Genomic DNA, 11,588 nt, shown 5'->3' on the forward strand with positions numbered 1-11,588 from the left:
CAAGCAATACCTAGCAATACGTAGAGCAATACCGAGCAATACGCGAACATAGCAATCCTGGGTCAAGTCGTCGGGCCGCGCTGTATTGAGTAAGATCACGTGGCGACATATTATTGACGTCCGAACGTAGAACTACGTCATGTCACCTGACCTAATAATTGTTCACCTATATAGTTACGTTCTCATTATTATAATTTATACTTGGCTCAAAATATACCACAATCCCAATAATTAATTTCTTAAATATAAATATCTCTCTCTAATTAGCTAGTTAAAGCACCTAATTTCTCTCATATTTAACCAATTTCTAAAAATACATCCAGAGTCAAGTCGTCGGGCCGCGCTGCATTGAGTAAGACCACGTGGCGACATATTATTGGCGTCCGAACGTAGAGCTACGTCATGTCACCTGACCTAATAATTGTTCACCTATATAGTTACGTTCTCATTATTATAATTTATACTTGGCTCAAAATATACCACAATCCCAATAATTAATTTCTTAAATATAAATATCTCTCTCTAATTAGCTAGTTAAAGCACCTAATTTCTCTCATATTTAACCAATTTCTAAAAATACTGAAGTTTAAATTAATGATAAAATGTACCCTCCTTGCTCTAGATGAAAAATCATTATTTAATTATTGATATTTTCTAAATTAAATTTATATATTAGTTTATTTATTTAATGATGCCTCTAAGAAAAATAGAAAATATCCTTTTATTTTCAAATTTAAAATTTTACTTCTAATTTTAACGATTCCAAGTGACGTCGAGCTCCTCGCCTTCTTTCACTTCACGTGATCGGGAATTGTTGCTCGTTCAGCTTCCACGATTCCAGGCAACCAAAATGGCACCGAGTGTCTTCTTCGATTTCTTCATTTCCTTCATCTTCTTCATGTGACTCGAAGTAATGAAAAACTTGTTCCGACCGTGCTTCTTCTTCACGCGGCGGGATCCTGGGTTTGAGATATTACATTTTCAGAGGCAGAACCAACCTCTTTTTTGCATACTTCGAGGCATATAGATCAATTAGTGCTGACATATAATTGAATCCAATGATCATATATCTATCATTGGACCTGAGATTGATGTTGATGATTGTCTAAATTAGATGATTGGATCGATGCCAAACTGCCAAACTAATATAGGTAAAGTGTGCATCTTTAAGATTGATAGATGGGTTGACACAATCATTATCTAATATACAAGCTAAAAAGTCTAGTATTATTTTGATCCTTATTAAAGGACTATTTCGTTGATAGTAAAGTGAATGCAATATAAAATAAATGTATTGTAAGATAAATATTTTGATGTTATTTAATTATTAGTAACGTGAATGCAAAGGGGAACCATTTTTTCTGTTTGGTTGGGTACTTGGGTATATGCAGAGTAAAGTAAAATCCATTTATTCTGAATACTTAGAGGTTGTTTGATTGAGTGTCTACAGAATAAGTAAAAAAATATTCTAATTTATATTTTGAGTCCATATTAATAATTATAATTTTATGATAATATAAAAATAATTATATGCTTTAATAAAATACTTTGCTCCATGAGCTATCACGACTATACATCAATAAAATACTTTGTTCTATGAGCTATCAAGACTATGCAATTTTTTTAGTAAACTAGCAACATGCCAATTGTAAAAATAATAGTAGTTGTAATCTATAGCCTAACAATTCTTTTTTGTTCAATGAAACTCAATAAAATTGAGTTAAAAGCTACAAAATATCAAAATATTAACAATATCAAACCAAGGTTTCAACACTCAAGAGATTTTACAAAAAAAACTATAACAATATTATTGGCATTCAAAATATCTTCTTCTTCAATAATCCATGCATATGCTATCATCAACCACTTATTCTCTCATGGCAAAAAATATCTACAATATAAAATATAATCAAACTTTTATAAATGTTAAAGAATGAAATCCAGTACAAAGTGCTAAAGCCACAACATACCAATTTCATTATTCTGATGCTAATGAATCCTTTGTTTAACTCTTTTCACTTCCATCAAGCCTTTGATTCCTTAGGTTTGGAGAGAAAGAATTAAATGAATCATTATTGTGTTCTTGAATAACTTATCATATATAATATCAATCTCTTCCACTCTAGAATGCTAGATAAATCTGTCACGAGCTCACTAAATATTTTTCTTTACTCAAAAGCTATTATTGTTGTTTGAATTGCATTAGCAACTTGAACTACATTGTTTTCCATCATTGCAATATAATTAATCATGAAGACTATGATCATCAACATGTCTTTTACTCTTTTTCTTTTGGGTGGACTCCTTAGAAGATGACGACATTCCTCGCTTTGTCGTTCCTACAATGTATTCACTAACATTTTGTTAATGGCAATCAACATCTACTTATGTATCCACAGGAGTCTCCACATGACCAACTGTCTCCTCACCATCCAGGTTAATATGTTGAGTATCCAATGGATCTTAGCAATTTCTTGACCTAGCCCAATCTCTAATTGTTTGATATTCACCATAAACTTTCTCTAATTCTATATAATTTGAGAGAAGAATATTAAGATATATCACATTTTTTGGAAGTCTGTAGTTATTCAAATTAATAAGCGTAAGACAAAAAGACTGTATCTTTACATCTGTAAAACTCATCTAAATTTGAAGTATCATCTAGATATGCGTTAGAAACTCCTCTTGACCCATCAAGATAGTCTTCGTTCCGTATGTCATCCCAAGGCACTCCAGACATCTTTCTTAATTCTTTATGTGCTTCCAAACACTTCTTTAATATCTAATTTGATTCTTGCATACTCGGATCTGACCTAAATATCAAAATTCTCTTTTAATTTTTGAGCAACACCTTGATAAATAGCATCTTTGAAGCCATTTGTAGGTCTCGTGTTAGCATCGACATGCTCACACATTATCTGCAATAACCCAGATATCCATTCAAGTTTTAAACTCCATAGAAAGTTTTTTCTCTTCTTAAATTTGACACTTGATTTGCTAGATGGATATCGTGGCTTCATTAATCCTGCAAATAACCACTTAGAATTCATCTAAATTTGAGACAACTTCATTATCATGCCAGCGAATAAGAATATGACATATTCAAGTACAAAAGATATATTAGCAACAAATATGTCTTTAGTGCATTTACATAACTGCATATACAAATAAGTGCTATACAACAATAAATACATATTTTTATATCTAAAAGCTAACATTCTCCAAACAACTCCGCATATCAAAAGCAATTAGATCTCATTTCTCCAACCACTCTCGAGAGTCATCTACAATAGCTTCAAGTTTACCTCTTTCATGATGTCTTACTCTCCACTCATCTTCTGCCAAAATTAAGTTATCCCCACCCTCAATAATTATCTAGTTATACAAAACACAAGATCTCAATAATGAAGGAAGAGACAGGATGCAAGAGACCCATGTGCTTCTCTTTCTCTCGCGCATCTGTCTGTTGAATTCCTTTCTCGTACGATTTTGGATGAATTTCTTTTACGCACAAATTGACCTGACTCATGAAGTTTAGAATATTTGAGATTTTACTTTAATTTTCTTCTTTAAATCAACCAAACAAATAAAAACTTAAAACCCAAGTATTTACTTGACTTTACATCCAAAATATTTTCAACCAAACAACCCCTAAGTAAAAATCATCTAAGCATAAATCACTAATCTTGTTATTTCTTAAGGTCTTATCAATTGTCTCCTTATTTTAAAATAGTTCTTCTAATATATATATTTTTTCACCTTAAATTATGTCATTTTATATTTAAATGCACTATGTACTAGGCTACTAGGTGGAGGTGCTGTATTTGTGATTTTTCTAAAAATTTAATGTGAATTTTTAAACCCTTTATCACAATCACTTTAAACATATCAATACAAATGTTTTCTTAAAATTTTAGTATGAGAGATTCCACTCTTTTTATTTATTAGGCAAAAAAAAAAAAAAAAATCTTTCCTTGAAGACATAATGTAGAAAAAAAGATTCATGTAGTCGACCCCACCTAGCAAGATAAAAATTTGATATTGTCGTTGTTGTAGAAAAAAAATAGTTAATGATGAAAAATTTGAACCCAATTGATAAGAAGTAAGAAGTTCAAAGTAGGAGTAATAACAATGCTTTAAAATAAGCTTTGTTTTGTGCTGGAACATTCACGATGGTAGAGAGATGATGAATTTAATGTACTAATTTTATATGAAGATATAACACACATACATATAAAAACAATGAGGTCTAACCAAGTCAAAATAACCCCACTAGTGTTTATTGTTACAAATGTTGCACTTCATCCAGGGAATTCATTGACTTAATGCAATAAATATATATTGTATAAAGTTTATTACACAGTTGGCGTTGAAAGAGTCCAATGACATGAATAACAGTTGGCCTGTTCATTTGGTCAGTAAGATTGTAGTCAGTGGGCGGTTGTGGTCGAAGGGATCATAATCGGGCGACGGAGGTCGAAGGATTCGTAGTCGATGAGCGACTGTGATCGGGCGACGAAGATTAGAGAAATCGTAGTCGAGCAATTGGGGTTGAACTGTTGAAGGGTTGGGGGACAGAGGTCGAAGGGATTGTGGTCTCTGGGTAATAGAGATGTAGCATACAATATTATGAACTAGTTAAATAATCTTTTAGAAGTTATTAAAAGTCTAATTTAGAAATCTAAGTCTAATCTTTTAGAAGCCATTGAGAGACGCTTTTCCTAAAGGTTGACCTAACCTAACCCGACTCCCTCTTTTATGATTTCTCTCGCCTCGGGCTCAGTACTCATTTGTCTACTGTTAAAGATAAAATGGGCACTAAGCCACTGGCGTGAAAGTGATCGAGGAAGAGAGCCGGAAAAATGGAGAAATATTTCGGAAATCCTTATCGCGGTGATCCTGGCGTGCCACACACCGATCCCGAACGCTTTGCAAACATCTGGATTGGCTCATTCGCCTTCTCCGCCCTCGCCTTCTTCAACCCTTACATGTGGCAGCTGTCCAACCAATTCAAGTTGGTCATTCTATCCTCGTTTCCTTCTTATTAGGGTTTCACCACATCAGAGTCATAATCGTTATCTTAAACTCCTCTGATTTATGTTTCCACGCATTGGTGATAGAAAGGAGAAATTTTGAATTTACTTTGGGAAGTTTTCTGTTTGTTGCCTTTTTATTATAAATCTCTGTATGCATCTGCGCTTTCACCAGCTTTTTGAGGCTTATTGATACAGGTTACAGTGACTTTGGTATTGGCAGGATACAGTTTATCTGCGCTCAATTTCTGTTGTGGGTTTTTGAAACAACTCAGAGAAATACATAATGGTTTTATTGATTGAATAATCATAAATTTCTTATTTGTTATGGATTTTTTTTTTTAATATTTTTTCTTCATTTTGGTTTCTCTTGTTGAAAATGCAAGTCAGCTGGCAGCCACCTCGATTTTCATGGTCTGGTATAGATAATCCTGGAAGGACTTGAATGAAAGCTAGTTGAAATAATTAAGTGATGGAAACGAGTGAACTTATATCTATAATTGGTGTGAATGTCTCTTTATCTATGGTGGATTTAACGTGCATTCCTTATCTTCTAACTCTTTGTATGTTATTCGGAGTAATCTATCTCTAGCAAGAACCTATGTTAGCATCCATGTAAATTGTCAGGAGTATAGGTTCTTTTAATGTAAATCATGTTTTCAAAATAAAATTATGCAACTTACTGTAAAGAGTTTGAAAAAACTATAACGATTCTTTTCCTTAATGGTAAAATATGTAAATGCATACTCACTAATGATTTTTTTTTCGCTTGTAACAGGAAAAGGTTATTTCTTTTCAACATTGAAAATCAGTATTTGTAAGATGATTTTCTTCTTAATCCATGTACATCTACAAGATAGGCATAGAAATACATAATAGTACTTATATATATATATATATATATATATATATATATATGCATTTAAGCACAATTATTCATATAAGACATCAGGGAGGAGAAGTTTATGAGATCATGTTTGTTTTGGAATTGATGATTTCAACCGGCCTAGCCTAATTAATCATAAGTGTAATTTAGATATGCTGGAGCACATGGATTAAGCCAAAACTCTTCTTAGGCAAAATAATGCCTAAAAGAAAGTTAATCTGGTTCATTTTTTCAATATGATAGTATTATTATTATTTTAGGTTCCAAGGGATTTGATTCTCAGCTTCTAATCTCTATCATTATTATCAGGCCTCATTTGGCTATTTGAAGATAGAAAACATGTTTTAGGAATCAATATTTTATCTTTCACTCATTTTGTGTTTGAAGATGAAATTATCGCATTTGAGAGATTTTGAAGTGTTTGTAGAGTTTAAAATCAATAAATTTTTCTAATTGCATTCAATCAAATAATGAACACTAGTAAATTCATCATGTTTAAAATGGGTCCTTTCTTATCTCATCCACTTGGGGTTGGCTTTACAAATGCTTCTACTCCATTCATTTATGTCAAGTATTGTGTGATGTATTGATTCTATTTTGTGCAAATCTTCTTGTATACTGTTTCATATTATACTTAATGTATTGCTTTTTTCCTTCTGATGCTTAAAAGTCATGGATTAATTTAGCTAAGATTGCAATTTTTCTCTGGGAAACATGGCCCAATTTGATATGAAGAAATTGGGCTTGAAGAGGTTTTTGGTTAGTTTAGGAGATTAAATAAAGAATCGTTAGACAAATAGGGATTTCAATTTAAAGAATCTGTTCTGCAGTTTAAGCCTACAAGATTAGCTTTTGGTTCCTTTCTTTTTGGGATTTGTGAAAATGAGGTTCTGGGTTCCTTTAATTAAAAATGTCATTTCTTGGCTCTTCTAGTTGTGCTTGAGTGAGAAGAGTATTGTTATTTTGTGGCAATAGCTGGCAAAAGTGCCACCTTTTAGAAACAAGAGAATGAAGTAGGCATCAAACAGTGTCTATTTGTAGCTTTTATCCTAGATAAGCAGGAAATTTTGAGACAAGTATTTACAGTCATCGTTGAGTTTTCTTGATTGCCTTGTCTGGATTAGAATAAAGCATTTAATACAACTTCTGAGTTCTTTAGTGAATTTCTGCTGCGTGCAGTGCTTTAATATAACTAACTAAATTGCTTGTGATATTTCTCTGGTGATGCCACTCTTCGTTATTATATTCTTGTCCGTCTCTGAAGTTTAAAAATCGTATGCTTGGATATATTTTATTTTCCACTTTTGAGCCTAAGGTAGTAGAAGTGACATAATCTTATCCATCCAAATGATTATTTCTTTCTTTTGGATCAAGCTGTTTGGATGTAATTCCCAAAAAAAAAATAAATAAATAAAAATTCCCAAAAAAAGCTGTTTGGATGACAGCCGAAGTATGGTAAAGATGATATTCTTTTTTCAATATATCAAACGTGTGTAAAGATGACACTTGAGGTTTAACTTCTTGAGGTGATTTTGAAGTGTTTGCACCATATTTTGTTTTAATATTTTAATTTAATTTCATTGTTTTCTGTACTTTGTGTATGTATCCAGCCCGAAATGTGCTGTACCACTTTACTTATATAAGAAACTTAAAATCTTTATGCTTCTATTTATCCAAACATCTACTTATCTCATCTCGAGTATACATTAAATGCTTCCTGCAGCTGGCATGACAAGGCCATGCTGTTTGAGCACTACCATTGGAAGAAAGCCAAGGAGAAAGGGGAGCCATATCAGTTCAAGGTACATTTGGGACCCTTACTAATACCTGTGATGTTCTAATTTGCATAGTGTAGCATCTCTGACGTTTCTTATGTTTTCTTATGTTTTAAACTGATATTTAATGCCAGTGAGAAACCTTAAGAAGTTATTAATGTGGATCAATCTTGTCAATTTACTTTTAAGAAGAGATATGCATCAAGTTCATGTAGTTAGAAGTTTTTTCATATATTTTTAGAAGCGTATACAATTCTGAAGCCTTTTAGTCATTTATTTAATTTTTTGTTAATATTTTGTTTTTGGTTTTTTGGGCTATAATCTGTTGACTTATATATTGTTGTTTGCATCAAAAACATGTGTAAAAATTATTGAATGAAGAAAATTTTAAATTAGATTTTTTCAATATATGCACTATTATATATACTGTTTTTGAAGAAAAAAGATTTATTTTTTATATTTGAGTGTGTATTTTCTAATACAAAGAATGGGAAAGAAATATAAGAAATGTAGTCATTTTGGTTAAATTTTTATCATGTGTTGTTGTCTTCACCTTCAAGGGAGGATCGACCCAACCATCCTCAATGGCCTTTACGGTCTTCTTGTGCCTTTCTTATGTTGCTTCCAAGTCGTGCAATTTCCACCTCTAAATGATTGGTTGCCTTGATTGCTCTTAGTCACCACCTTTACCTTGTTGTATCGCCTCACTTGTCGGCTTTAAATCGTGCCATTTCCACCTCCAAAAGGAGGTCCATACTAATTGCTTTCAAATATATTCAAAACCTTTATGCACCTTTCTCACCACATTCATATCATGGCATCACCTCAAGAAGTAAAACTTCTTGACTACCCTCAATCACTTACACAACCTTCATGCATTGTCTTGCTCGCTGCTATCAAGTGGTGCCATCTCCACCTCCAAATGAATTTGAACTAGCAGCCTCATCAGCTACCTCCAGGTTGTGTTGCCTTCACTTTTAAAGGAGGATTGACCGAATCATCCTCGATGGTCTTCACAACCTTCTCACATCAATTCTCATGTCATTTCCACCTTCAAATGGTGGATTTTTTTGCTTGCCCTTTGTCACCTCCATAACCTTCTTGTACCATCTCTCTCATCACCTTTAAATCATACTGTTTCTTCCTCCAAAAGAAGTAACATGATTGCTTTTAGCTACATTCATAACCTTCATGCACCTCTATCAATTTCTTCAGATCATAACATCTTGACCTAGGAGTGTAAACGAGTCGAATCGAGTATCTGCCTGATCGAGCTAAGCTTGTTTAATTCTTATTGAGCTCGTTGAGCTTGAGCTCGGCTCATTCAAAAAATTAGTAGGCTCGAGCTTAGCTCATTTACTCGAGCCCGTTAAGAAAGATCGAGCTTGACTCATGAAATAATTAAAATTATTTAATATATATTTTACTATATTATTTTAAAATTAGATTTTAAATATATTTTAATTTAAACGAGCGGCTCGACAAGCTTATGAGCCAAGCCTAGCTGAGCTTGAGCTCAAGCTCGTATAATATACGAGCTCGACTATAAGATAGTAGTACACTATTAAGGTTGAGATTAAATTTTTGTTTATTATATAATTCATTCATTAATTATAGAAACTATCAATGATTTGAATGAAAAGTTAAGAAACATTGATCTATATTTTTGCTTGATAAAGTTTCATTTCATTTTTAAATAGTAGCATAGATTCTTTAATAAATTTTATTGTTGGAATTGCAAAAATTCCTAATCAAGCATAAAATTTGGTGCAAGGTACATATCTTAGAACATTTAAAAGAGACTAAACATACCATAAAATTTTTATTTCATACATTAATTGTGAAGTTGAATGAGCTCTAAATCGTGCTAGTATCAAAATGACTAACTCATTGCGCAACGAATTCATTAAACACTGAGGTCGCGCAATTTGGAGCTTAGATGATTTCAAACAAGTTGGACAAAGGAGAACCTCCTCGTCTGTCACTCTCAGGTTTTGTTGTCTTCACCTTCAAGAGAGGATCGACCCAACCATCCTCAATGGCCTTTACTTCTTGTGCCTTTCTTATGTTGCTTCCAACTCGTGCAATTTCCTCCTCTAAATGGTTGGTTGCCTTGATTGCCCAGAGTCATCACCTTTACCTTGTTGTATCTCCTCACTCGTCAGCTTTAAATTGTGCCATTTCCACCTCCAAAAGGAGAGCTCTGAATTCAGCGAAGGGAAACCGTTTGTGAATGATATCTACAGTTGGTAAAAGCTATTTTTACTCTGCTAGGCCTTGTAATTTCTCACTTTTTCGAGTTCGTGCAAAAAACCCCGCATACCTTGCTCGATCTATTTTATATTTATCATTTGTGAATTTCTATTTGAAGCCAAGCCAATCACACTCAATCAACTAGACTTGTACCAGACAATTCACTCAATCAACTAGACTTATACCAGACAATTATTATAAAATTAATAATCAGCAGAGTGGCTTGTTGCAGTTTTTGCCTAAAGCATCTGAACCTTAGTGATATGCCGTTTCAGTGTGAACCAGCCCAGTCCGGCCCCTTACAGGAGGCGGAAGTAGTCCGCCAACTCTAGTGTGTTCCACCCAAGGGGGTGGGCCCCACTTGTCCAAGCTATTTCAAATTGAATAGGAGTGGGCGGTTAGGGCTTGGGAGGGAAATTAAATTAGAAAAACTTTTTTATGAAAGAGGAGGAGAGAATTAAGGATGATTAGGTTATGATTGATTGAAATTAGGGTTTCTTGGCGACTTGGTCTTTAAACTCTCTTGTCTAGAGATTTGGGAGAGACGATCCTCCTCTCGAATTGAGGATCTCTTGTATCTTTGCTTTGTTCTTGTTTCCCTTTATTTTTTATTAGTATTGCTATCGTTTGATTGTTCTTCCACTACGATTTCTTTGTGTTCTCGCTGTTTTTAGAAATTATTATTAGGTTTGCTTGCGATGTCAATTAGATCTGGTAGGATCACTCGCGAACTCAAGTATTTCCTATCACTTAGTTATTTTGCTTTTTCCTCAACATTGCCATCTGTGTGACTATCATTGTTTGTGATTTATATTGTTTTGAGAATCACAATTGTGACGCAGCTAGCTATTAGAAATGGATCACAATCAAATTAACTAGTGTTCTTAATTTCCCTTAAATCATTCAGAAAGATTAACTATCTTGTTTACCTTTAGGAAAGTTTCTTTTCATTTTTTTTTGTCTCATCTCCTGCAATAACTTAAATTCTTTTATCCTTCTATGATTACAGTGGAACCAGTACATGAGCAAGCCGCTGCGTGACTCATACTACTTCAATTGGCCTGTTTACTTCCCATAGAAGTATTAGTTCTTATTCATCTTTCAGGTTAATCTGTCAGTTTTAGTTTGCAAACTTGAATCTGTTTTTGTAAACCCTTATTCTACTTTTGCTACTTTGCAAGACCTCTGAAATTTATTTGATACTATTTTTGAAATTGTTGCTTATCTGGAAATCATATTTATAGCCCTATAGGAAACCCGTGCCTGCATTATTTTGAATAGAGCTGAAAATGGTGAACTTAACAACAGCAATATCGTACGGGTTTGGATGCAAATTGGTGATGGGCTAAAAGTTGTCGGCCGAAAGAAGCCAATAAACAAAGTGGTACAAATTGTTTCATAGTTTTTGCGTTTAGGAACTTTTTTGCTTATCAGGCTTTTCTCATCATCTTGACTGTCATTTTCAACCATTTTGTAAGTGCATGAATCAGATTTTGCTTTATGTGATGGGTGTATTAGTTTCTAAATGAAATAATTGATGTTAGATTCACATTTGTCTTTAGATAAGGAAAAATTATTATGGACGTTGAATGCGTATGGAGACCAATATGGATGCGTCACGCCATCCAATACACAGTGCAT

At 33.3% G+C, this 11,588-nt stretch overlaps 1 protein-coding gene across 2 annotated transcripts; it reads left to right on the forward strand.

Annotated features, from left to right (window-relative positions):
* Positions 1-4,780: 4,780 nt before the first annotated feature.
* Positions 4,781-11,496, forward strand: LOC110111673. 2 transcript variants are annotated; one of them, XM_020843650.2, is made up of 4 exons: positions 4,781-5,014; positions 7,643-7,721; positions 10,957-11,052; positions 11,192-11,496. In XM_020843650.2, exons 1-3 carry the CDS (start codon positions 4,863-4,865, stop codon positions 11,023-11,025), a joined length of 300 nt encoding a protein of 99 aa, XP_020699309.1. In that variant the 5' UTR covers positions 4,781-4,862; the 3' UTR covers positions 11,026-11,052; positions 11,192-11,496. The 2 variants fall into 2 exon arrangements, with proteins under 2 accessions (XP_020699309.1, XP_020699310.1); XM_020843651.2 differs by having other exon boundaries at positions 10,957-11,027.
* Positions 11,497-11,588: the final 92 nt, after the last annotated feature.

This window comes from Dendrobium catenatum, unplaced genomic scaffold (assembly GCF_001605985.2).
Source record: "Dendrobium catenatum unplaced genomic scaffold, ASM160598v2 fragScaff_scaffold_1446, whole genome shotgun sequence".
NCBI classification, from domain to species: domain Eukaryota; kingdom Viridiplantae; phylum Streptophyta; class Magnoliopsida; order Asparagales; family Orchidaceae; genus Dendrobium; species Dendrobium catenatum.